Raw genomic sequence first — 27304 nt, forward strand, 5'->3', positions numbered from 1 at the left:
TTGTCTTTTTGTTGCTTGTGTTTCTGTCATATCTAAGAAACCATTCCCTATTCCAACACCACCAATATTTACTTCTGTTTTTTCTTCAAGGAGTTTCCGTTTTAGCTCTTATATTTAGATCTTTGATCATTTTGAATTAATTTTTGCATATAGTGTGAGGTGTAGGTCGTCATATTTATTAGTATGCTGTAATACGTATACTGTATGTATGACCCAGCCGTACCACTTTTAGGTTTTTACCCAAGTTCACTCAAAATCCATGTACATATCAGCTTTATTCATAACAGCCAAAACATGGAAACAACTCAGATGTCCTTTAACAATTCTTTCATCGCCCCCAAGTGTGGTACATCCTTACAATGGAATACAGCTTCGCAATAAGAAGGAACGAAGTACTGACATGCCCAACAACATGGATAAATCTCAGATGAGTCATGCTTATTGAAAGCAGCCAGATTCATCTGCCTTCCTTAAAGGCATTAGCACTCAGAAATAAGAGATGATAGACCTCAGAGGATGATGGTAACTATGACAGATATAGATAGTGCTTTTTCCTTTGCAGGCATTATTCTCAGTGCCTTATAGATATTAACTCATTTTATACCCACATCTTTATGAAATACATATTATTATCCCAATTTTACAGGTCAGGAAACTGAGCTAGAGAGGTTAAGTAACTTCTCCCATGTGACATAGTTAGTAAATAGTGTCACTGGGTTCCACATCCAGGCCCTCTTTTGCCACAGTCTGTACTATTCTACTAGTTTTGTATTTCATAGGAAAGCTCTGGGTGTAGCCAAAATATGAATGAGTTATTTGGGAACTTAAGCAAAGCCTTATTAATGAATTTGCTTATTTTCTTTCCTTCTCGGGCATACTTTCTGTTACACAGTTTTCATTCTTAGCTCAAGTAGGACAGGGTTCCCTTCAGTTGAAAGGGTCAAATCTGAGTTTTAAAATTCTAGCCTTTCTTTTCTGTTAAAAGACAGCAGATTTTTAAACAATTCCTATTTTATTTACCCTTATAATTTAGAGCCTGACTGACTTTCATGATACTTGGAGATAATCTCCTAAAACAAATCATTTGTCTTTAAATTTCATGTCCCCTAATCATTTGCTGTTTTCAAAAAAAGAAAAGTGATTGCTAGAAAAAGAGACTAGGATGCCTAGATCTTGGTTTCGAAATACCATTCTCCAGTAAAAGGAGTCAGGACTCCTTGGTGAAGAGTTGATTCCAAGTTTGGGGAAATGCAAGATGAGCTTGGAACATGTTTTGGTACCAGAAAGTAAGAAAATGCTCAAAAAACCCCCAAACAACAAAAAAGGGAAGCAAGTCAAAAAGAGCCAGGGACAATTTGAAGGGACTCAATGACCAAAGCCAGGATATTTGAACAAGAAAATAAATAATGATAGTAATGAGTTATAATCCATGAAATAAAATAAATATCCATGAATCCATACTAAGTTAACAATTGAATAGATAGATTGGATCGAGAATCAGATCCATTTGTTCAGTAGTCTTCCTTATAGAATCCTAATCCATACGCATGAAAGGAATGACGGAAGTAACATGCCGTTAGGCAAACCCACAAGGATCAGTTGTTGTAGGCACGAGCCATCAATGGATGCTGAAATTCGTGAGCTAACGTGTGCTGAGAAACAGGGTGTTTAGGCATAGTCTCAGTAGATCTCCCCACAGGGTGCTTATTAATTACAAAGGGAAAAATAATAGCTTCATGGTGGAGAAATCTGACAGACACCACCTTAACCAGTGATCGTCTGACAGCCCCAGTAATAAGCCATGTGAACATCATGGACCCTTGATGTTAGGTCCTGAGAAGGGCACAATGTCTTCTCTGTGATGTTCTTGCCCAAAATGTATAGCCTCAATTTAATCACAAGGAAATAGCAGACAACCACACATTGAGGGCCGTTGTATAAAATAACTACAGAAACTCCTCAGAAGTGTCATGGTCCTGAGAGATGAGGAGACACTGGGCACACTTAAAGCCTGGAGCAAGGAGACATGGCAGCTAAACACAGTGGGATCCCAGGTGTGGTGCCGGACCATGACGACCAGGATGAGGACGCAAGTGCTAAAACTGGTGACATGTGAATAAGATCTGTGGATTAGTTAATAGGCTTGTATTATTAGTTTAGATAATTTTACTAAGATCATATACAGTGTTAACATTAGGGAAAGCTGGGCAAAACCTGTACTGGAGTTCTGTGTACTAATGTTGCAACTCTTCTGTTAATGTAAAATTATTTTAAAATAAAAAAGTTTAAAAAATGTAAAAAGAAAACAGATACTCTGTGATGCCCAGAGAATAACATACGTTCAGTGATCAGATTGTTGAGGATGTGCTAAATTCAGTGCCAACCATAGTAGGAAACTTAAAAAAAATATCCGCTCCCGAGGAGCTTATAGCCCTTCAAGGGGCTGAGAAAGTCATGCAAACAATTGATTGTCATCTGCTAACTGATTTCTGTAATCTATGCAGATGAAAGTTCAGGGAGCATATAGGAAAAAGAATTCTTAATGTATTGAAAGAAATAAAAAAAAATTTTTTTTCTTTTTAATTTTATTTTTGCGGTACGCGGGCCTCGCACTGCTGTGGCCTCTCCCGTTGCAGAGCACAGGCTCCGGACGCGCAGGCTCAGCGGCCGTGGCTCACGGGCCCAGCCGCTCCGCGGCACGTGGGATCCTCCTGGACTGGGGCACGAACCTGCATCCCCTGCATCGGCAGGCGGACTCTCAACCACTGTGCCACCAGGGAAGCCCTAAAAATTTTTTTATTTAGAGATGTTTTGGATTGAAATAACTTTGTGCCCAGGTTGAATTCTTTGTAGTAGATTGTCATTTTTGCATTTGGTCACCATCAGCAAAAGCCTTTCCGTGTGTGGCAGAAAACGGATTTCCTAAGTATCACTGGAGCCCCAGCTGTTAGAGCATCATTTGCTTCTTGTAATACGTATTGAAATAGGAAAGAGGAGAACAGTCTGGTTCAGCACAGTATCTCATGCCTACTTTGTTTACAGCTTGTGAATGGACCCCTCTCCATTGTCACTTTTTACCTGAAAGTAAGGCAGGGGGCGGTGCCGGCGCCACCTGGATTAGGCCTCCAGGATGCCATGCCAAGGAGGAGGGTGGGGATGGGGGTAGGTGGTGTTGCAGTGTGAGTGGGCGTGCGCATGCACATGCGAGAGAGGTCTCTGGTGAGCAGGGGCCCAGCCCCCAGCCTCAGGGCACCCAGCGAACTTGCCTCTTTTACCATCCAGAGTACAAATGTCTTATGATTTGCCATCATAAGACATATTTTGTGTGTTGGAATGTAGATGTTAATAATGAAGTGAAACCTGGTTATTTGAGCCTCTCTTTAGGGACAGAATTTAAGATGCATTCGAGTTTCATTCTGGACATGTCCCAATTGTGATCTCTTGGTTGCAGAAATGGTGGTGTGGCAAAGGGGCCGGGGTCTCTGAGAACAAGGAGTAGGCTGGATGGAGGGCCTTTCTCCTTTGTCTTCCAGGGCATGTGAGACAGTGTTACTGTCTCAGTATTCCTCCCCTCACTTTTATCACCTCTTAGTCACCCATCCCCCATTTGTTTGATTTCAAAAGGCCTTTTTTGCAAATAGGCTGTTGTAACTCCTCCGTATAAAACTTTGGTTCCTCATCTCCCTGTTTCTCTTTTCCTGTAGGAGAGGAAGTGGGCTATACTGAGCTCATGAGAGATGATCAGGAATTTGAACTATTTCAATGGAGAACTGATTTCTGGGATTAAAGGAGAGGGTCAACTGCCTTTCTTCCCAGGAAAGCTGGGAGGCTCAATCACATGGCCTTCATTTACAGGCTCTAAAAATAGAGCAGTGCTGATCTGGTCTGTAGGGATGCAGTTCGTGTTCCCAGGCCCTTCTGCTGCTGTGTCCAGCATCTGAATGTTCCTGTCTTCCTTTGTTTTTATAATGAAATCTCAGATGTGCTCATTGAGATCAGAGGAGATAATATCGAAGCCTGATTTCGATCACACTGAGATGTTATAGCTTGTAAACATCTATTGTACAGTAACTACTGTCTTGTTGGCACAGAGTTTCAGAAACTGTGGAGGAGTGTCACTGTGGATTCAATGGATGAGGAGAAAATTGAAGAGTATCTGAAGCGACAGGGTATTTCTTCCATGCAGGAATCTGGACCAAAGAAAGTGGTACGTACTCTCTAGAAGAAAATGTAATCCTCTGCTCTTTGAACTGTTAGCCTGTGTCCTGTGCAGCTCTCGGAAGAGCAGGTAGGTAGGTAGTTCTCCCTTCCAGTTTTTTCTGTGTCCTAATCCTGTGACCTTGGTCAGATGCATTCAGATCACGTCTGGTGTACTGAGGGCCAACGGATCTCTTTGCCCTCAGGGGCTGCTCGCCAGGTATGTGAGAGCCTCCCCGGCAGTCAGTGCCTGCCCTTAAGCTCCAGCCATAGGGCGTGCAGTGCCCACGTGTTGTGCTCCCAGTTTCTGCCAGGGGCTTGCTTCATCGTTCTGGCCTTTATGGTCTTCACCGCACCCCCCACCCCTCTTGCTCCCGGAGCCCGGTGGTCTCGGTGCCTGGCTTTGCCTTAGCCCTGATCACAGTGAATTATCCTTGTTGACTTTCAGATCCCTTAGGAACCAGATATTACTGTCTTTATAGCCCCCAAATCCTGCTCATTGGAGGCATTTGTAATTGAATGAAGACCTGTGAATTCCTTTACCAGCTAACCAGCTCTCTGCAGCCCAGGGTCAAAGCCAGGATGAGAACTATTTCACTAACACCCTCCTTCCCTGTCCACCATCGTGCCTTTGTAGCTTGACTTGTTTGTGGCTTAGTGTTTTATTCAGTGAAGTTTTAGGACTCCTTTAAAAGGGGAAATTTATTGCCAGTGATCTCCAAGAATTAGCGTGATTGCAGCACTTCATGGTTTCCCGTCATTGCTTAGTTTGTTAATATTATGTGGTATTAGTATTTCAGGTATACAGTGAAGAAAAGAGGATAATATTTAACAAATCTTTCTGTGTTCATCCACTTCCCAATTTGCCCATATCTCTATATTTTGCTGTATTTGCTTCAGGTCTTTGTTTTATTGGTAATTAATGGTGGATAAAATTTTAAACCTGATAATAGAGATGAAAAACAAAAGAGATTTACTGTCTCTCTTTTTACCCACTTCATGCCTACAATAGTTCTGGTTAGTTTTCATGCCAGCCCATTTATTCCAGGTGGAGGTATGCACTTCACTGTAACAGAAAGCCCTGGTCTGTGTTTTCGAACAAGGATTGTGTGGATTGGTGTGTGTGAGGCTGGGCTGCAGAACAGAAAAAAGGTCACAAACCCTGCATCTCTTTGCTGCTGGTTTCTGGGGCATCTTTTGTAAATCCTCCCCATATTACCGCTCTGAGTAGCCATTGTTTCTAACTGTCTTTACCTTTTCCTGTAGGCTCCTATTCAGAGAAGGAAAAAGCCAGCTTCACAGAAAAAGCGACGGTTTAAAACTCACAATGAGCACTTGGCCGGGGTGCTGAAGGACTACTCTGACATCACTCCTGGCAAGTAGTGGACAGTTTTGTCTGAGAGCAAAGAGTTACAAAGTCAAGATCTTCCTTGTTGACGCTGGGATCTGAAGACTGACCGTCTTCCCATTCTACTTCTTAGGACCGAGGACAGGAGCAGTTCAGTTTACAGAACTAGTGCAAATTACCAAACTTGAAGCTTATTTTCATTAATGGGCTAATGAGAAATGTTATGTCCCCTGTTAACCTCCTTCTTGGGGGAAAGGCGCTCAGCATGGCATACAGGTGACTTTGCTATTTATCTCTACTTCTAAGTGGTTCCTGGTTCCATTTTCCTTTTCATTACCTTAGAACAGGTTTGCCGATAGTCTTGAATGCAGTATTTGTTTATTCCAAAAGAGCATATTTATAATAAAATCGTTGTAGAAGGAGCTCTGAGATGTCAGTGAGTTCAGTTTGCTTCTTTCCATTCTTGGCAGTGACGGGTGGCAGCTCGTCTTTGACTCCCACAGGTGGTGTCTGGAATGCTGTTGGAGACCGAGGTCTGGGCTGCATTGCTGAGTGTGTGGATTTCACAGTTGGAACCCAAGGTGTGCCTCTTGGTAGCAGGTGAAGCAGTAAAGGTACACTACATGTGATTTTTTAATGCTTGCTTTTAAAAGGGTAAATCAGTATTTAGCCTCTTGGATTTTGCACGTCATGTTCTCATGCCATCTCCAGCAAGGATGAAGACATGACTGTGTCCCAGCCCTGATGGGGCTTGGCCCTGAGGTTCTTCTTTCAGAGACTCCCTCTGTCTCCCAATCACTGGCTGAGCTCAGGAGAGCTACTGTCACACATGTGGGTTAAGAGTTGTGGTGACTTTTGGGGAAATCTGTGGTCATACCATCATTCTATGGTAAACTACCCATTTTCCTTATCTGTGCTTGTTTTATGGTCTGTGGTGGCCCTTCGGGGTGATAGTTATGGTTCTCATATCACATTGTGGTAGATTATAAAAGCAAGGTTTGGTGTTCTCAAAAAAGGTATGATGATAGTCCAAAGCAGTCAGTACTTTGTGCAGATGACAAGGAGCCTTTTTGCTGTTTTAGTTTTTATCCTTTTTGTTTACTTCTCATCCATTATCAGTGTCATCCTATTTCAGTGTCATCTTACCTCCTTATATCCAAGCCCCAAAATATGGCATGAAAAGATGTAAAACTGAGACTCCTCAGGATAATTTAGAAAATGGGAAACTCAGTCTGTCTTGCTTTGTAGAGGATTTTTGCTAGTAAGGAAGAGCTTTAATATTTTATGGCATAAACTAGCTCTCTTTTTAAAAAAAAAAAAAATCTGGAGCTGGCTTATCTCCAAGTATACCTACTTTTTCTGGTCTATACATACCCACCCCCACCAGTTTTAGTGAGATACAGTTGACATACAGCACTGTGTAAGTTTTAAGATGCACAGCATAAGATTTGACTTACATACATCATAAAATGATTACCACAGTAAGTTTAATGTCACTCATTTCATATACATACCAAAAACAAGCGATGAGAACTCCTTAGGATTTACTTTTAACAATTTTCACATGTATCATACAGCAGTGCTATCTGTAGTCCTCTTGCTGTACATTACATCCCTCGTACTTATTTATCTTAAAACTGGAAGTTTGTACCTTTTGACCACCTTTGTCCAATTTCCCCTCACCCTGGCCCACACCTCTGGTAACCACAAATCTGATCTTTTTCTGTGAGGTTTTTCTTTTAAGAATCTACATATAAATGAGATCATTTGGTATTTGCTTAGTCTGTATGACTTACTTAGCATAATGCCATTAAGGCCCATCCATGTTGTTGCAAGTGACAGGATTTCCTCCTTTTATGGCTGAATAAGGTTTTATTTGTGTGTGTGTGTGTGTATGTATGTATGTGTATCTGCGTGTATCCATTCATCCACTAGGGAACACGTCTTGGTTATTGTAAATAATGCTGCTGTGAACATGGGGGTTCAGATATCTCTTTTTTGACTTGTGTTTTTGTTTCCTTCAGATATATTCCCAGAAGTAAAATTGCAATATCATATGGTAGTTTCTGTTAACTTTTGGAGGAACTTCCGCCCACAGTGGCTGTACCAGTTTACAACCCCATCAACAGTGCGCAAGGATTCCATTTTCTCTACATCTTCACCAGCACTTGTTATCTCTTGTCTTTTTGATACTAGCCATTCTGACAGGTGTGAGGTGATAGCTTATTGTGCTTTTGATTTGCATCACTAATGATTATATTAATGATGTTGAGCATTTTTTCAGGTACCTGTTGGTCATTTGTATATCTTACTTGGATGAAGGTCTATTCGGGTCCTTTGTCCATCTTTTAATTGGATTATTTTTTATTTATTTTTTTGTTATTGAGTTGTATGAGTTCTTTATATATTTTGGATAGTGACCCTCTTATCATAAGATAAATGGTTTGCAAATATTTTCTCCAATTCCATAGATTGTCTTTTCATTTTATTATTTCTTCTGATGTTCAGAAGCTTTTTAGTTTGATATAGTCCTACTTGTCTATTTGCGATTTTGTTGCTTGTGCTTTAGTTGTATCCAAAAGTTTATTGCCAAGACTCGTGTCAAGGAGCTTTTTTCCTGTGTTTTCTTCTAGGAGTTATATGCATTTTGGTCTTACATTTAAGTCTTTAATCCACTGATTTAATTTTTGTGAGTGGTGTAAGTTAGGGGTCTAGTTTCATACTTGTACATGTGAATGTCCAGTTTTCCCATCACCATTTAGCTGTGGACTTATATGTCCTTTATTATGTTAAGATATGTTCCTTCTGTACCTAATTTGTTAAGAGTGTTTTATCATGAATGGATGTTGAATTTTTTGGAAAGCTTTTTCTGCATCTTTTGAGATGATCATATGATTTTTTTCTTTCTATCAATGTGACATACCAAATTGATTTATGTATGTTGAACCATTCTTGCATCCCAAGGATAAATCTTACTTGATGATGGTGAATGATCTTTTTACTGTACTGCTGAATTCAATTTGCTAGTATTTTATTGAGAAGTTTTGCATCTATATTCATCAGGGATATGGACCTTTAGTTTTCTTTTCTGGTAGTGTACTTTTTTGGCTTTGATATTAGGGTAATGCTAGCCTTATAAAATGAGTTTGGGAATATTCCCTCCTCTTCAGTTTTTTGGAAGAGTTTGATAAGGATTGGCATGAACTCTTCTTTAAATGTTTGATGAAGTTCCCCTGTGAAGCCATCTGGGCCTGGGCTTTTCTTCATTAGGAGACTTTTTTTTTTAATTTATTTATTTGGCTACACTGGGTCTTAGTTGCGGTGTGCGGGATCTTTAATTGCAGCATGTGGGATCTAGTTCTCTGACCAGGGATCAAACCTGGGCCCCCTTCATTGGGAGCACGGAGTCTTAGCCACTGGACCACCAGGGAAGTCCCTGGTGGAAGATTTTTGATTACTGACTGTTTCTAGCAATTGGTATTTTCAGATTTTCTATTTCTTCTGATTTGGTCTTGGTAGGTTATATGTTTCTAATAATTTTTCCATTTCTTCGAGGTTGTCTGGTTTGTTGTATATAGTTGTTCATAGTAGCTGTTTATGATTCTTTGTGTGTCACTTGGAATGTCTCCTTTTTCGTTTATAGTTTTGTTGATTTGGATCCTCTCTTTTCCTTAGTGTAGCTAGAGGTTTATCAGTTTTGTTTATCTCTTCAAAAAACCAACTCTTAGTTTGGTTAATCTTTTCTGCTGCTTTTCTATTTATTTCTGTTCTAGTCGTTTTTATTTCCTTCCTTCTGCTAACTTTGGGCTCAGTTTGTACTTTTTCTGTTTTCTAAAGGTGTAGAGTTACGTTGTTTGAGATTTTTCTTGTTTCTTAATGTAGGTGTTTATTGCTGTGAACTTCCTTCTTCGAACTGCTTTTGCTGTATCCCATAAGTTTTGGTGTGTTGTGTTTCCATTTTCATTTGTCTCAAGATACTTTTAAATTTCTCCTTTAATTTCATTTTTGATCCATTGGTTGTTCAGGTGAGCATTATTTTCATATGTTCAAGAATTTTCCAGTTTTCCTCCTTTTATTATTTCTAGTTTCATCCCATCTGGTTGGAGAAGATACTTGGTATGATTTCAGTCTTTTTGAATTTGCCAAGGCTTGTTTTGTGGCCTGACGTATGGTCTGTCATAGAATATATTCCATGTGTGCTTGAGAAGAATGCCTATTCTGTTGTTGGGTAGAATGTTCTGTACAGTTGACCTTTGAAAAACATGGGGGATAGGGGTGTGGAAGCCCCACACAGTCAAAATTCTGCATGTAACTTTACAGTTGGCCCTTGTATCTGTGGTTTCAACCAACCATGAATTGTATAGTACTGTAGTGTGTATTTATTGAAAAAAAATCCACACATAAGTGGACCCATGTAGTTCAAGAGTCAACTGTATATGTCTATTAGGTACATTTAGTCTCTAGTGTTGTTCAAATCCTGTTTCCTTACTGATCCTCTGTCTGGATCATCTGTCTATTGTAGAGAGTGGGATATTAAAGTCCCCAACTATTACTTTATTGCAGGTTATTTCTCCTTTTAGTTCTATTAGGTTTGGTTATATGTTTGGGTGCTCTGATTGGGTGCATAAGTATTTACAATTGTTATGTATTCTTTTTTGTTGTTGTTTTTTGGCTGCGCCACACGGCTTGAAGGATCTTGGGTCCCTGACCAGGGATTGAATCTGGGTCCTGGCAGTGAAGGTGCCATGTCCTAACCACAGGACTGCCAGGGAATTTCCAACAATTGTTATATATTCTTGATTGATTGATCCTTTTATCATTCTATAATGACCTTCTTTGTCTCTTTTTACCATTCTTAAAGTCTATTTTGTCTTACATAAGTATAGCTATGCCTGCTTTTCTTTTGAATACCATTTGCCTGAAATATCTTATTCCCTTTGCTCTCAGTCTGTGTCTTTAAAGCTAAAGTGAGTCTCTGATAGGCAGCATATCATTGGATCTTGTTTTTTAATCCAGCAGTTCTGGGTATTTTGATTGGAGGATTTAATCCACTTATGTTTAAAGTAATTATTGTTAGGTGAGGACTTTACTGTTTCCATTTTGTTAATTGTTTTCTGGCTGTTTTGACATGTGGGGAGGGATATAGTCTTTGTGGGAAATTGTGATACGAACCCAGTTGTATTTGAGGGTTGTAATAAAAAGAAAGAAGTTCTTTACCAGTTTTTCTGGGCACCTAGAAACATATCCACCAGAAATTCAAGTTAAAGTCAAAGTCACGTTCTTACCTCTGCCCGTTTCTGCTGGGTCTGTGGCCTGTTTAACAGAAGGAAGTTGGAATGGGCGTGTCTGGGTGTGTTGAAAGTTTAAGACAGTCTGTAGTGCATTTGATCTATAATTCATCACCGTAAGCCGAGGCTTTTAGGGGATAGCTAAAATATATTTGAGCCCAAAAGTGTAAAAAATGACATTTGACTGTTGCTGTTACATCCTCTAAGTGTGGCGAGATGATGGTGGGACTTGGGGGTTGGAGCAGCGCTTGATACGTGTGGAGCAGAGTCTCAGCGAGAAGGCAGTGCAGCTACTTCCCGTTCCATTGTTTATAGCAAGGGCACTGCAGACATACAGCCCTTGGTTCTTTTGTGAGCTGACTGAAGTCACTAGCAGAAAAAACGTTTTGGATGTGGGAATGGGGCATTTGGATTTATAAGTTCCCCAGTTCATATCAGCTAATAATGGTTTTCTGAGGCATAGAAAATGAGACTTGGTGTCCCCTCTTCCTCCTAGCTACTGTTTTTACTTGCAAAAATGATTTATTTATGGGGAAGATAATTTTGTGTTTTTTAAGGTTTTATTGACTGTTCTTAACAAGCTGGGTCCAGCACTGTTGCTGTGTAGCGAAGCTGGGGTGCTGTGTGTGGAGACAGCGCGATGACCTGTATCACGTGTTGCCGCCCTTGGAGCTTCACGTAGGACAGTCCATCCTCTCCTCGGGTGTGTTTTTTGGGCTTGTTCTGAGAGACTAGATGTTCTGTAGGGAGCAGAGGGTGGGGGAGGCCCAAGGACCTCTTGGAAACCACTTCTCAGATGAACCGGACTTTGGAATCCCTGTCCTGTGAGCGTCATGTTGAATGACCACTTTGGAAACGCAGAGCTAGAATAGGCCCTGGCATTGTGCTGTCGACCTTCCTTCTGGCCACAGTTCAAAAAGCAAAAGTGCATTTTCCTTCATAATGGGATTTCCATTAGAGATGTGCTGGTGCTCTCAGGCGAAGTGGCAAGGCTGCTGCCATCGGCCCTTTGGACAGTTAGGCCTGTAGCACTTGTCCAGCTCTCCTGGTTTGGAGATGGGCCAGCACGTTCCTGTGACTCAAACCATGTGGTCTCAAGACCCTGTGAGAACCCAGTGACTTTCAGCCACCCAGAACTTTGCAGGGGTTAAAGGACGTTCAGTGCAGACTTACCTTAATTTTTTAAAAAAATACGTGAAAACACAGAAGGATACTAATAGGAGACACTGCTGTAAGTCATAGCCTGACCTTGGCAGGATCAGCTTCAGAAACACCAAAGTCAGGTTTACCTTGCACTTGACTTGTCATGAGATTTTGGACTTTTCTGCATTCTAGTTTTAGGGGAAAAGTGCTCTTTTGTCCAGGTAAATATTTTAACCTGAGCATCATTTCCTATTCCATGTAGGTGTGTCCTTTTGCCCAGAGAAGAAGTTTGGGTTTAATTTAATCTAGCCTAAGTAAATTTCTAATTTACTGTTAGTTAGCATGGTGAGAGTTTCACTTCAAATGAGAGACGGGTGTGAGCAGTGGGGAGTGGAAGGCTTCCCTGGGTCTTGATTTATGGGCATGTTGTTACGGTTCATGGTCACAGGGCCCTTTCCCCTCATAAAGCAGGGAAGTGTGGTTTGTACTGTGGAAGCCCTGGTGAAGCAGCACCTGAGGAAGGTCAGGAAGGTTCCTCACGGCATATTGGCATCTGGGGGCTTGGGGTGGTTAGAGCCAGGCCAGTCTAGGGGAGTTGGGTACCAGCCAGGACGTTCTGCAGCAGTAGACAGAGCTTCACTGTGGCAGTTAAATGTTTTCCTGTTTAGAGGCCCTTATCAGTTAGCTGACTCAGTATGGTTTTTCAGCATCACAGTCATGAGTTTCAGCGTAGCCGTTTTGAGGACCAACATTTCAGATAACACATCACTAGTGACACACTCTTCTGCCTTCTCAGAATGTTGTCCAGTTGTTTGATGTCATGAGGAGGTGTGATAGAACAGGGATGACATTGGAAGAGTGAGAGAGCAACTGCGTGCTGAAAATTCTCTTCACACTGGGTAAGAATACACTTTTCACCTAACAGTTGGACGTCCCAGTGATAAGTGGGGGATACAGGAGGAAGTCTGTTTGTATTCCTTGAGCTAAACATGCCTTGCCCAAAGCACTCAGAAATAACTAGTTGATTCCTATATGTCACCGTGACACAGACAGCAAGAGTTCTTGGGGTGTCCAGCCATGCTTCCTCTCCTATGAAAGTAGGTTTGGACATGTATTCAGGTACTGGGAATTTGAAGCCTTTATGATTATACTGTAACTTTCATTTTGCAAGTTTTAAGGTTCTTTTCTAGATTCCTTTAATTTGTAATTTTGTTATAGAGGTAGAAGGCATAGTACTTAATTTTAGTACTTAATGCCAGTTTTATGACATTAGTCCTGTGTTCTAAGCAGCACATCTCCCCTCCCAGTGGAGGGTTTACTTGGTAACAACGGATGGCTTAGTTATCATCTTGCTGGAGTCTACAGACTGGGACATTATGTGCAGAAGTAAGAGGGAACAGACAGACCTGCCCTTTTCTTATCGCGAATTCCCAGTTCCAGTGTTTGTGCTCCGTGGGGTGACACAAAATGAAGCTGGTGGTCAAGTGTTCAAGTGGGGTTGTGTCTGGAGCTCATGCTAGACAGGTAGGTCCTGTCCAGACTTGTTACTTGCACAGCAGTGGTGACCCAGGCACTCACTCATCCACCCCAAGGCCCTTTGTGCAAAAACCTATGGCAGTGACTGTGTTCAGCCCTTCCGTGGGAGGCACCCTCAATTCCTAGGCTGTCTGGCTCGTCTCTGGTGCCTTGGAGTTGGGAGGTCCCAGATGGGCGGAAGGCAAAGCGCATCATCAAGCCTGTCCCAGAGCCATGATCCCGGAGCCATGGCAGATGTGGCCTGCAGAGCCTGGGCAGGGCGCTGAGCCGTGTGGTCCTTTTCTGCCTTCACCCACTTTTGGTGGCTAGTCTTCTCTGTAAAAGGAACGTGAGATCCAAACCACAGAACCAATAATGTCAGTGCCCAGCGAGACGAATAGCTGCTCGTGGTGGTTGGTTGCCATTAGTTGGAATTGAGTGCTATGGCCCCCTCCCCCTTTTGGGGGAAGAGGAGTTGGTGAGAATATATTTATATAAAGCACTTTAGGGTCTTGGCTATCAAGGCCTCGCTTCTCAATAGAATATATTTCTTACTCTAGGTCCGTAGAAAACCACAAATACAGATTTCAGATAGGCCTGAGCTCAAGCTTTGTAGCCTGAGGAGGATGTGGGGTCTGCTGAGTGCAGTAAAAGGCATCAAGAAAGGTGTGTGACTCTCCCTGGCGACCCTCCTGTGGGTCGGGAGGCTCTGGTCACGGCCGCTGCGTCCGTCAGTTAGCAGGTGCCCCCAGTAGAGCCCTGGCATGGGCTGTCCAGACTCTCCCATCCCTGCCCCTTTCTTCCCTTAGCCCCTCTGTCCTGGGCTCGAGGGCCAGTGCTTAGCTCTGTCCAGACCTGAAAATGGGAGCAAAAACGCTCCCTGGTCTGCAGTGTGGATGCACTGGGTTGCTCTTACAAAAAGGAATATGGCAAGCAGTGGTGTGACAGCTGGAATTAGCACTTTATTCTTAAAAATGACAATAGAAAAGTACCTTTAAACAGTTTATAAAAGCATAATAGACTGGGTAGAAGTTGCTGTTTTCCTTAGAAACAAGAGTACAGAACTGTCACCACGAACCAGGAGGCGATGAAGGCCTAAGCAGGGCTTGGGTGTGGCAGGGACGTTCCTTCCTGTCATTTATTGTGAGGGTGAGTGCCCCTCACCCCTGGCTCCTTTCGTTTTTTTTGTGATGAGCTTCTAAAAGTGTGTTGATCTCTTTACTTCTGATGGAAAATAATGAAACTAGAAAACCTGACACCAACCATGTATATATACTATAGTCATTAAAACATCGAAATCTTCAGCACAGCGTGAGCAGATCAGTAAGAAAGCTTGTGGTCATGTTTAGCTATATCAGCAGTTAAAAATTCTTAGGTCAATGTATTTTTACAGCTGGCTCTTCTCCAACAAGGGGGAGAGGGGGAGAGTGAGCTGCCACAGACTCTGGAAGTGTCGGCTTACCACGCTAGACTGACCGGCTTTGACGGAGTCTTGAAGCAAGCTGATGAGTACTCATTCCAGACGCCAGGTAGTGTCACAGTGAGCACATGGGATTCAAGATCATGTTTTAAGTGGTGTGTCTGGCCTGCTGCTGCCAAGGCTCAGGAACACCAGCTCAGTTCAACCCATGTTTTGCAAAATCACTTGGGAGATGGGAGCTGCCCATTGCAGCCAGGTGGGCTGGGCAAAGGTGGCTGCCTCCTGGGCCCAGGCTGGCCTCCCAAGCCAAGGCTTCCCCTTAGACTCAGCACGTTCACCGGGGGAGTCGCGTGTCAGCTGGGCACACACAGGAGCGTGCTGGTAGAAGAAAAACATAAAAGAAAACGGCAAAACCCAACACTCGGCCCACAGTTTGTATAGTTACCTCGGGAGCTGCCGGGCTCTTCTAAGTGAGGAATGTGCTCCAAGGAAAGGCTGCTTTGCCCCGCTGGGAACCTGCCGCCGTTAGGATAGAAGCTCCTGGAGGCCTTTGATTGTCTTGCAGGGTGACCTACTAGACCTGGAAGTAAACCCCGAGTACTGCACTAGCAGTTCTAACATCTAATGCTGCGTTACTCGTGGACTCAGGCCAGGGAAACAGATTTCTATACATTCACCATATGATTCTGGAAATTTTGATAATATTTAAAAACATGCCTTAAACAAACATGCAGCTTCTTTTAGAGGAAAAAAATAGATATTTTAAATTACAAGCATTCAAAAGTCAAGCACAAAATCTGTGATCCAGCCCAGTGTAAGATCATCCATCCTGTCATACTTAAAATGTTTGGTATAAAAATACTCACTCTCTTGATTTTATCGTTGACATCTTTTATGTTTCATTCGAAAATATCTCCAAACTGTACAGAAATGGCAGACCATGCGTTCACAAATAACACGGTTTCTTACAAATTATACAGTGTAAAAGAGTAAAACATTTTTATTGTATTTTTTTCTTCGAGAAAAACAGATGTGTGATAGAGGCTGTGGCAGAGTCTTGAAGGGACCAAAACTGGGCGGGTTCCAGCCTGAAACAGAAAGAAAGCATGTAAGGGCAGTGGGTCTCACAAGCGCGTGGTCTTCCTCTGAGCCACGGGGCTGTTTCGGGACACCAGTGTATAGAAGCCACGGCTCAGAGACTCCTGGTTATTCCCCACAACGGCGCATGTGTACACCTTTCTGTAAACACGGAGTATCCTCACTGACCCTCCAGATGAAGACCACTCACAAGCCAGACGCTCAGTGGTCTGGCTTTACAAACACGGGCAGTGGGTATTTAATTTCTGTTTATCTTTCTCTTACTAGAATCTTTTCAAGCCCTCCCTCCCCTGCAAGGAAACGTTCATATTTGTTTTGCTTCGTGGCAGAATAAAGGGCCTTTGGACAATCATCTAGACTTCGTCCCTGGCAGACCCCCGCCCTGGTCCCAGGAGTTTCCTAAACACTTCTCAGCTCCTTTGTGCCTGGATTTACTCACTTACGTGAAGGCTCTATTGTAGGTGCTCTACTCTTATTCTGTCGCTCATTTTACTTTCATCTCTCCAACTCCCCAGTCCCTTGTTTTCTTGCCATCTTACCAACAGGTCAGACTCACATAAATCTGTGATTGCCGGAAAGGTATACGTAGAAGTAATCAGCATATACTACTAGAATTTTGTATGTGGGAGGAAGCCGTCCTTGCTGATAACAGCCCCTGTCCTGCCCTGAGTTAAACTCTTTCAGACACAGCTAATTGGACGATCTTAATGAACACTCCTCTCCCACCCAGATCCGTCCAGTGCCAGCTGGATCTAAACTGTGTCCCAGTATATCTTGTCAGAGCCTAGTTTTTGGTTGACAGTACAAATGGGTAAAACTAATGAGCCACAAGTCAGAAGACCAAATACAATAACCACAAACCTTCTGGCTCCTGGAAAACTCCACGGGGAGAAGGTAGGACACTGCTCTCAAGAGTAGGGATCTGGACATCCAGAACCTCTTCTCTGAAGTTCGGTTAACACTTACCTGTCTCTTCAGCTTGTTGTAACTATTAAATTAGTCCTCGCCTATCATTTAGTTACGATTATAGAAAGAATAACGAGTGTCCCCTTCGGTTTAGAAATGTTCCCAACTCGAGCTCTGGGAGCCAGGTCCCCGTGTCCTCCCTGCAGTTTCTCCGAGTTCTCTGGTACAGGATTTGTCCAGCAGGAGGTGATCACCTCCTTTAGGAAAATTCCTTTGCTTCCCCTGGTGCCCAGCACAGTAGTGGGGATCAGCCCCCCAGACTCACTCAATGCCGGAGGAATCGAAGCGGGCCAGGACCCTTCACTCCCCATCTTTGGTGCAGGTCACACGTACTGTGACACTCAGCAGGGCCAGCAGAAGGACCCCCCCCCTCGTGAAAGCGACATCTCTTCTCCTGCCTGATTTCTACCCAGCAGGGGGTGGGGCACCAGGACCCCCGATCCAGCCCAGGTGTGCACGGCCTGAAGCAGGCCCGGGTGGGTGGCAGGAATGCACGTGCCCAGGGTTATGGGGGGGTCACAGGGCCGGGCCTGGGCCTTGGTGCTGTAGCAGCTGACGTCCTCTAATGAACTCACGAGCCTCGGTCCCCACGAGCGTCTGATCTGCGGCCCTCTGGCTGCCAAAGGGGCCTCCCCCACCTGCCAGTCTCTGTCCGTCCACGGAGGAGGGAAACCAGCTTTGGGGACCCGGAGACGAGGCCAGCTTCCTTCCTCCTCAGTCTTGGCTTGTCAGGCCTGGAATGACAAGTCCCACGTCATTCCAAACTTGACCCCATGCCAGCAACCCAAGCCGTGGATGTCGTCGATTCCAGGAAACCAGGGCCAAGGAACAGCAGTTCCCACTTCGGAACAACTCACAGGGGACAGCAGCGGGCAGCCCATAGGCTCTGGGAACCTGAGGGGCGTCTCACAGAGCATGGGCTTGGAGAGGGCCGCCCACTAGTTTAGGAAGGACAAAGCTCTTACAGCCCCTGGCTCGGTGAGGCAGGGCCTGCCTGGTCTAGGTCTGCTTGCTTCTCCGGAGCTCAAAGGCCACCTTCAGGCAAGTGCACGTTGCCAGCTCCCGGGCAGTTCTCCCCATTCCCATCAGCTCTGCCCTGGGCGTTTCTGCCATGACCTCAAAGGCAACGCGTCTCTACCGAGACTCACCACTTGGCCTTCACACGGATGCGTCCCAGACACGCCCTGCACTCTCTGACACCGCCATCGCCGGCTTGGTTCGCCTCTCCCGGTACGTGTTTCCACTAGACCATGCATTTCGCTTTGGGCAGTAAGGTGACAATTCCTAAAGCACCTCCCGCTACCTGGCTCAGATCTCCGCTGCCTCTCCAAGACCCTCAAAACCTTGATCAAAATCCATTTTCCACAAGACCACACAGTCATTCTTACGTGCCCCGCTTCTGTTAGTGTATTTCCGCATACACAAACCCTACTATCTGTCAAAACTCAGTTTAAGCACCACTTCCTCCAGCCTTTCCTGATCCCTTCAGGCTGCAGGGCTTTCTCATCTCCTGGCTGGAGCTCTCACGGTCCAGGCCACTTACTTGGCTTTCACAAGGATTACTTCCCTCCCTGAGACCGTCTCCACCATCCTCTACTCCAGACATAGTCGCTTGCATGTAGCAAAAATGCAGACACCTGGACTCTAGGACAAATGAAACGGGAACGATGGGCTATTAATGGGACGTGGCCCCCAGCCTTGATCATGCCCAGGCTAGGCTGAGAGCCAGGAGACTGTGCCTGGGGCCCACGTGGGGCTCTGCACACCGGCCCTGACAGGGCCTCTACAGAAAGCTGATGCGGGGACTGGGAAGGCGCCCCAGCTTTCTGAGGCGATAAGCAACACACCCGACTTAAGGGTCCTCTGTCCCCTTCCTGGGCCCCTGAGCAGGAAGAAAGATGGACGGGGCTGGTTAATCTAAGGCTGCGTAGAAAGTCGGATCTTTTGAAGTGAAAAAGAACAGGGAGGGAAGAAACAAAGAAAGGGGTGAGAGTCGATAGTTTCCTGAGCTTTTCCGCTTTTCCATAACTGTGTTGGGTAAATGCAGTTCTCACATGGGAAAAGAATGCGTCTGCATTGCCATAGATGTTCCAGACTGAATAGAAGGTCAGAATGTGGCTATTTCAATCCCTGTAAACAAGGAAAGGGGTTTAGCTAGGAACGGAGTTCAAACCTTGGAATGTATTAACAAGGACATTTTAAACAGAAAGCAAAGACATCCGGGAACACAGAGCACCATGGGGGGTGGGAGAGAGTCAGGCTCTGTTTACAGAGCAGACTCTCCTCACAGAACCTTTCCGGAAAGGGGGTCAACTATGACATGCATGTGATGGGATAAACAAGGGAAGAAAATGTGTATAAAATCTTGTCTGAAGCAGGTCACCACTGTCTCTATTTGAAGGCAATGGAGTGTCTCCCTGTGTCTTAAGGAATATTACACAATTCTAAACCAGTTCATTTCAGCTGTCCTCGATGGAGATCACTGTGTGTCCCTCAGCGCTTGGGGACAGCTGCCGATGGGTATGGGTCATGGTGCCGGCTGCCCTGGTGGGGTTAGGGGTGGCCAACGCCGAGACCCACGGGAGAGGCTGCTCTTCCCCGAGGCAGCTTGGTAGGTTGGTAAGTTAGAGTGTGTTGATCCAAGCGCCTTGTGAGTGTTTTCTCCCAGCAAGAAGAAAATCCTCTTTCTGTTTCCCCCCAATCCATTTGTATCTATACTTGGCCTATTTACTAATGATTTTTTCCCCAAGAGTTTTTCTAACATTTATTCATTTTTACTATAAGGTAAGAAATATTCCCTTCCATCCAAATCCCAACATCATATGACTAAGGTTTTTAATAAGGGTGGTTTAGTTTTCATTTTATACCTGTCAGCTTGACTTTTGAAAAATCAAATGCTGGTACTAATTTGTAACACAAAGACTAACATTTTAAAAGCTTCACAGTCTATAGAGTCTCCAGGGAACAGTCATCTGTGGTTAGAAACTCCTCCCTATTCTAAAGATGCATGCCCTGCACCGGCGCACCACTGGCCACGGACACGAGCTCACGCTGGCCGCCCCCAGCGGGTGGCCAGCGTGGACGCCAGCCCTCACCCTCAGGAGGCCCGCCCTCAGGGCCAGAGATCCTCCCTCCTCACAGGCCAGGCCTATCTCTGCAGTGCTGGCTGACTTCAGAGCTGGGGAGGGGAAAGCCTCCTCCACACTCTTGTAACCGATGGGTGGCCTGGGGCTGGTAAGCCCCACTGTGAACACGGCTAGTGCTGAAGACCCCGTCCACGCGGGCCACCCAGGACCGAGCCGGTTCTCCTCCCCACTGTCACCAGGCCCTTCCACTGTCTGCAGAGAGTCACCACACGCTCCAGCTGCTGCTGCTTCCTGACGGGGCTCATCTGCTTGTGCCCGAATTACTGAGATATGGGCTGATTTACTACACTAAAAATAAATAATAATAAAAAATCCCTACTCTAAACCTGCTTCTAAAAAAATTGTATGGGTGGCTGCTCATTGGTCCTTAAATTTCCCCAGAGGAGAGAGAAAGCAAAGCAAGATCTTGCCTTTTTAAACAGTTTTACTGAGTGGCATTATACATAAGAATACCGTGGACACTTCTGTTAAGGACCACGAGAAGAGGAAAACCTGATCGATCAGAAGGCTGTAGAACTAGTGGGACATCTCTTGGCTGCCCTGTGTGACGTGGAAAACTCTACCTGTCGGTGAGTTTCGTTAGTGTGAGAAACAGACGTCAGTGGGAAAAAAGACCCCAAGTGCCTGATGCCGGCTCCCCAACCAGGCAGGGTGGGCAGGCTGCACGCGCCCACTACACGCGCCTCTGGGGGGCACTGAGAGGCGGGCTTCTGAGCACGAGATGACTTATGCCCCGAATGTGGTAATGACCTCCTAGGCCCAGCTGCCTGGTTCTCTGCCCTTAGCAGGAATCCTGTTCTCTTTATGACTCATCCTTTCTTTATAGGCCCCTCACAGGGATGAAATCTGCCACCTTATTTGGGCTGGGACATAATTGCTGCTGGCCTGCCCCTGGCATTCCTGCTGTTCTAGGTCAAGCTTTCCAAAGAGACTGGAAGCCCCACGTGTGGTGCCCAGCAGGCAGGTCGCCTCCTGGAACCCTGCTGCACGACTGTTCTGAGACAACGCTTACTGCCCGCAGTGAAAGAACTGAGCAGTGACAGCTGGTAGTGACGGAGAAGACGGACAAATCACCCAAATCTTCACCACTAGAAAAGCCGCGCAGTTTAGGAGTCCACTTAGACTCCATTATAGTTCAGTCATGCCCAAGGGCAATCGCCCTGTTTCTTGAGAGGCTCAGAATGTCTCCAAGTCATCAAGAAAGGGCTGCACTATATTCAGGATAACTGGATTAATAGATCAAAAGGAATATACATACTACATCTGAAGATTTCCACCAAAATGGTTAATTAAAAAAAAAAAGCCTTAGGGCTTCAAGGGAAAAACTTCATTCATATATATGTTCCCTTTGATGGAATACCTCATGCCCGGATACTGCTGGAGGAGGTGTTGACAGCCTCACCCAGCAAGGCTGTGAGGACCAAGCACTGGGTGACGCGCTCTGAGAGCCCGCAGAGCTCACCTGCTACCCCGGGACGCCTTTCCCTCAGCAGACGGCAGCTGGAGGAGACGAGCGCACGCCGGTCCCGAGCGCCCACCGCAGCCCCTGGAGGGGCCCCACCCACCGGGGATGCTGGTGGGATGGCCCCGACTACACCACTCCATGCGGTCGTGCCCTGCCCGGGACACGCTGCTTCTTGGGAGGAACCGTTCAGTCTCTGAGTTTGGAACTCACCAGCGCGCTCCAGTTTTGTAGAACAGCTCGAGAACAGGAGCCACTTGAAGATTGCGTTAATACCCACAAGACAGATTGCAGCCACCATCACACACCTGGAACCTGGGGTGGAGAAAGAGATGAGCCGTTAACACCCGCGGTGACAGCAACCCCGGCTGCCGGCTTCCCCGGGCCTGTTCCGAGGGTAAAGAGCTGCAAGGCAAAGGCACCAGCACCAAAGGCCTCCACTGCTGAGCTTGAGGACAAGCTCCAACTGGGAGTGCCACGAAGAGCTCTCACTGGGACGTGGTGCAGCCAGCGGGAGGCGGCCCTCGGGGGCCGGGGTGCCCGGCAGCAGAGGGTGGCTCCCAGGGACTCCCTGCAGCAAGCCCAGTGGGGAGGGCACCTGGAGAAAAGCTGCCCCTTTAGGAGCACCAGGGCATAAGCCCCCCGGGGGCAGACAGGCAGGGCCTCTGCACACACGTCCCCCAGGACTAGACAGAGGAAAGGCACGGGATCTGAGGGCCCCCGAGAGCAGCCCGAAACCTAACCAACTCCAGGGGCCGCCCCAGACCCCAGGGACAACCCTGGTCAGCCCAAGGCCACAGAAGCAACCCTCCAGGAGAACCCTGTGCTGTCACGTGCACCAATGAACTCGACTTTGCTCCGGGCACCTACTAGGAAACAAAACCCAAAAGCTAACACTTGGGAACATACCCTGCTATTCCCAGTGTCTGAGAATTCTGAGACAGGAAGAGGCAGACACTTCGCGAGGAACACATTTTTAATATTCTTCCTGCAGGCATGGCTGCCTCCGCGCTGGCTGGTTTCATCAAGAATTCCTGGTGCTGAGGAAGGAAGGCCTTCGCCCAGCACGTGGACACCGGTGCCCGATTCCCCGCTAACGTTCCTCAAGTCTTCAGCGCTGCTCTCCTTCCCAGGACAGAGAACCTGCTTCTGGCGCACAGGGCTTTGTGGACAGGAGCGCACGATGTGCTGTGGAAAGCTGCCCCGGGATGCTGCAGGGAGACCATGCCCTGCGCTCAGACGGCCTCTGGGGTGATGCGGCAGGCTGAAGGAAAGATCGCCTTCCCAGGGCATCTCTCTTCTCAGAGTCAGGAAAAAAAAAAAGTTTTCCCCAGAATTTCACTATAAAAACATTGAAAGATGAGTAGATGTGATTCTAGTCTCCTGGTAGAAGTTGGGTTGAGGACAGAAAAATAAATGTTCACCCCTGGAAACAAAACCTATCATCTGACCCAAGTTTCCCCGGCCGTGTCCACACTTGCCGGGCACAGGCAAGGAGGGAGGGAGGGTGTGCCTGCAGACCCAGGGTGCCTCCTGGGGCGGCCAGACCAAGGCTGCCTTTTTAGGATGGCTGTCATTTAGGAAATCACACTGATGACCAGATTCCTCTCAGCCTCTGGGCTGAAGCTAGTTGGGAGGACTGAGGACTGGTGGTTTAGGAGTCCTGGGACCCTGGCTTCTGGGCCCGGGTTCTGGGAGACCAGGGTTTTATCAGCAAGCCGCTCTTTGCAGTTACTGTATCAACAACACTTGTCCGAACGCCGGGCTCAGCGGGTGGGCAGAGAGAACACGTGGGCCAGAGTCTGCTTTGCAGAGACCCCGGGAGCGGACTCCCCAAAGAACACAAAACACCAGAGGGGAGTCCCAACGCGTTCACCTCTATGTAGAGCACGCGGCCTTCTGAAGCTCTCAGCCACTCAGAGAGCTGATGGCAGTGGACGGTCGGCTCCTGCAGGTGGCCCTGCCCTGCGACTGCGGAAACGCCGAGGCTCAGTGTCCTGATCTTAACATGCGGCCGCGATCTGTGACCTTCCTCCAGGGGCCGGGCAGACAGCTCCCTGGTGCACGTGCTCGGGGGCCTCCGTGTCCCAGCCAGACTCACAGAATAGACCACGGGTGAAGGGGGAGCCACAGCGGACTGCGCTGGCTGTCACAAGAGTCCTGGTTGGCACATGGCTCGGCAGGTGCTAGGAGGTGGTTAGCAGAAAGCTAGAAGGGACGCCACCACCCCAGTACCTGGCAGGAGGCAGGTTCTCAGGCCCGTCCCTACTTTCTGACTCACACAGGAAGCAAAACAGACCCCGGGGCTCAGGGTGAGGGAATCAGAACCAGGGCACGTGGAGACCCCTCTCAGGGAAGGGCTCATCCACTTGGGCCGCCGGGCACCTTCTGCCATTGCTGCCTTCAAGCCCCACCCAGCCCAAGCCTGTTCACTTGGATGTAGCAAAAGGGAGGGGAGAAGAGGAACAGAGAAGTTAAACTGTCCTCTAAGCTTGAGTAAAGTGAGGTCTGTTCTGAAAAAAGAACCCCATATAAATCTGGGAGAGCTTTCATCTCTGCTCCCGTGTGCAGGGAAGCACCTGCTGACCCCTCACAGTCGCCGTCTTTCCTTGATTGGCATTTTTCCATTAGCCCTTCTCACCACCCGACCTACTGTTTACTTTAGTATTTTATTACTCTTCTGTTACAGAATGTCACCTCCACCAAGTCAAGGGTTTTGTCTGCTTCTGTCCACTGTTGTATCTGCAACGCCCAGAACAGTACCTTATATCCCGCAGATGGTCACTGAATATGTATTGTGTCAATGGCCTTACGTGTGACTGAAAGACCTTGGTTCACAGAAGACAAGGGAAGGACCCTGGGGCCTCTTCTAGGCAGAAGGCAGGGGGTGAGTGCCTGAAGCCACAGCAGCTGTCTGGGCTTCCATGAAGACTCTGCCCTTCCCACCCTGCTAAGCTCTAAGTGCTGCTGCCTGGACATCCAGCAGCTGGGGCTCTCCGGATCGTGGCTGCATCCCCAAGGCGCTTGTGCTTACAGCCAAAGACAGACTAGGCCATTCCTCCCCAAAACTAAACAAAAGGAACAAACAGGTTCAAATTCTTATCCCTTGCCATGTTCTCCTTTAGTTCGGTGAGGCCGTGACTACACATGCTTATAATTTCTATGCTGTGGTCTCGGTCCCCGGCCAGGGAAATTTCATGAGTTCTTTAAGAACACCCTCCCACGTCCACTCCAACTCTAATTCTTTCTCCCCTCTTTTTTCTGATTTATTTAACTACATTTGGATACCCAACCAGGAGGACTGCGTAACCCTTATTCCTTGTAAGGAGTGACTACAGAGCTGCTCATGCTTTTCTATCCTCAACCCATCTGGGAAATTGATCACTGCCAATCGTCACTGTGTTTCCTGGGGTTCTCGGCCACATGGCTGACCCATTAGCAAAACTCTGTAGTGATGTGCACACGTTGTAACCAGACTGAACACCGTCTGTCAAGCAAGATGTTGAACAAATTAAAACGTAACACCCACCCCTCTGACGACCACCCTTCTGGTGGTCTTGCTTACGCCACTGATGGCGGTCCGCACGCACACCCACCTCCTTTGGAGCGCTCCTCTCTTTGGAGCATCCTGGGCAATAATTCTCCTTTCTCTTTAAAACGTGTGTCCATGGCTCTTGCCCCTTAGAACTGAAGCTCTTCAGGGGCACAGGCCTAGTTTCACACATTTTTTTTTTTTTTTGCGGTACGCGGGCCTCTCACTGTTGTGGCCTCTCCCATTGCGGAGCACAGGCTCCGGACGCGCAGGCTCAGCGGCCATGGCTCACGGGCCCAGCCGCTCCGCGGCATGTGGGATCTTCCTGGACCGGAGCACAAACCCGTGTCCCCTGCATCGGCAGGCGGACTCTCAACCACTGCGCCACCAGGGAAGCCCTCACACATTTTTATATCTACCATATAGTAGATAAATAACACACGTTTAAAGAATAAAGAGCTTGTTTACTTTTCTAGTCTAGTCACTGATTTCCCTTTAGAAATAAGCACTCAGACTGGGTCAATTAAAAATCCCTGAAGGACCTCCGGGAGAACAGGCCTGGAATGTTCAGGGTCCAGGAGGAGGCAGCCCTGACGTTCCACACATCAGAAGTGACGCCGGTCTGCGTACAGGTCCTTATGTCTGATACCAGATGTCACTCCTGCCCCCATTCCGGTGCTGTCTTTCCGGGGGGGAAGAAAGCCCCTTCCAGTGAGTACAGGAAGGCCATGTGGGCCAGTGGTTCCACTGGTGGCACCTACCCTTCACTTGCCCTCTTCTGAAGACTCATCTTGCTCTAAAATGTTGGTTATTTCATCAGCACCACTGTTTTCAGTTTTCACTTACGTCTCCTTAAGATTACACAGCCTGGATTATTAGCTGTCTTGGAAAGGACTTGATCCAAGAGACGAGAAGGAGCCTGGGTAATGGAGCCATACTGAGCTGGTCTAACTTCAGGCAGGATGGGAGTCCCAACCCCAAGTGCAGTGCAATGAGTTCAGTGATCTATCCTCCTCCCGAACTACTTCCTCTCCCCCACTCCCTTCAGACCCCAAGGAAGGAGCCTGGCCCATGGCCCAAGTTTATCTCAGAACAATGATGCACCCACCGGAGACATTACATCTTTATGCAGATCCTACAGTGTTTCAGAAGCCATACTTCCAGGGCAGTGGGGAGCAACTGCTGGCCCTTCTCTGGTAGCCACGCCGCCTCTAGATCTCTGGGGAATGGAGCTAGATCTCTTCGACTGCTTACCAATCCTGCCTTCTCTCTCCTTGGGCCCTATGCCACCACCATCTTTTGCCAACTGGAACTGCCAAAATCTTACTCAGCTTTCCTACAGCATTTGACGCTGCAGACCAGGCAGCTCAACACTGCCCTCCCCGGGCGCCGTGCCGCCCCTGTCCCTGGTCACTCTTCACTCTCAACAAGCTGACCCCTTCCATCCAGGAGAGCCTCCAGGTTCTGTCCCACCGACCTCACCTCCGATTTCATTCATTTCCTCAACTATCAGCTTCTGCAAAAGATGCCAGATCTACATTTCACCCCATGAACTCTTTCATGAGCTTCAGAATTTCTGGTTTTCTTATCCTAGACACCTCTAGGTGAATACCTACCAGCCTCCGAAAATTAAGAGATAAACACTGTCACAGAGAGGTACCTGGGAACAGTGCCTTCTGGAGCTGTATAACACGACAGCGCTAGACCAGTGTCATCCAGTAACGGAGAAGGTTCCCACACAACAAATGCCTAAGGCTTTTCGGAACAGAGAAACAATGGCCGGGGATATATAAATTAAATTTAAAAATTAATTATGGGCACATGGATATGAAGCATGGATTCAGGAAATTCTGGACTTAAAGGGACTCCAGAATATACCTCAAAAGCTTAAAATTTATATTTTCAGGGAGAAAAAAGTCACCCTTAAATAGCAAACTAAGATTTCACACAATAGTAAAACATTGTAAAGAACATTTTAGGTGTCTAGCATGGACGGCTGACTTCACCTTTCTAAGAAAGGACATTGGAAACACACTGTCACTAACATTACCATTTCATTTTAAAAGGGTACTTTAACACACGCAGAAGAACAATTTCAGAATAAGGGACAAATACAAGTCGCTTTAAGGAAAGAATCCTGGTGTTCCCCCTATAATCACATATTAGTGACAAATGTCAAGAGATGACTC

At 46.5% G+C, this 27304-nt stretch overlaps 2 protein-coding genes and 1 long non-coding RNA gene across 6 annotated transcripts in view; 2 read left to right on the top strand and 1 right to left on the bottom strand.

The window, feature by feature from the left end:
* GTF2E2 (general transcription factor IIE subunit 2) overlaps positions 1-5967 on the top strand; it is a 73414-nt gene extending 67447 nt beyond the window's left edge. For all 3 annotated transcript variants that reach the window (XM_067721751.1, XM_067721748.1, XM_067721750.1), the window contains 2 exons: positions 4092-4207; positions 5464-5967. In XM_067721751.1, the coding sequence (XP_067577852.1) occupies positions 4092-4207; positions 5464-5580 (233 nt within the window). In that variant the 3' untranslated portion in view covers positions 5581-5967. The remainder of the gene's footprint in view (positions 1-4091; positions 4208-5463) is intronic.
* A 172-nt stretch (positions 5968-6139) lies between these two features.
* Positions 6140-22946, top strand: LOC137216038 (uncharacterized). The gene is made up of 2 exons (XR_010939556.1): positions 6140-12875; positions 14912-22946. It is a non-coding gene; the product is annotated as an uncharacterized lncRNA (long non-coding RNA).
* Positions 14432-27304, bottom strand: part of RBPMS (RNA binding protein, mRNA processing factor) — a 186668-nt gene continuing 173795 nt past the window's right edge. For both annotated transcript variants that reach the window (XM_067721756.1, XM_067721753.1), the window contains 2 exons: positions 21797-21898; positions 14432-15999 (listed from right to left, as the gene is read on the bottom strand). In XM_067721756.1, coding sequence (XP_067577857.1) covers positions 21853-21898 — 46 coding nt within the window. In that variant the 3' untranslated portion in view covers positions 14432-15999; positions 21797-21852. The remainder of the gene's footprint in view (positions 16000-21796; positions 21899-27304) is intronic.

Source organism: Pseudorca crassidens, chromosome 21, assembly GCF_039906515.1.
Source record: "Pseudorca crassidens isolate mPseCra1 chromosome 21, mPseCra1.hap1, whole genome shotgun sequence".
NCBI classification, from domain to species: domain Eukaryota; kingdom Metazoa; phylum Chordata; class Mammalia; order Artiodactyla; family Delphinidae; genus Pseudorca; species Pseudorca crassidens.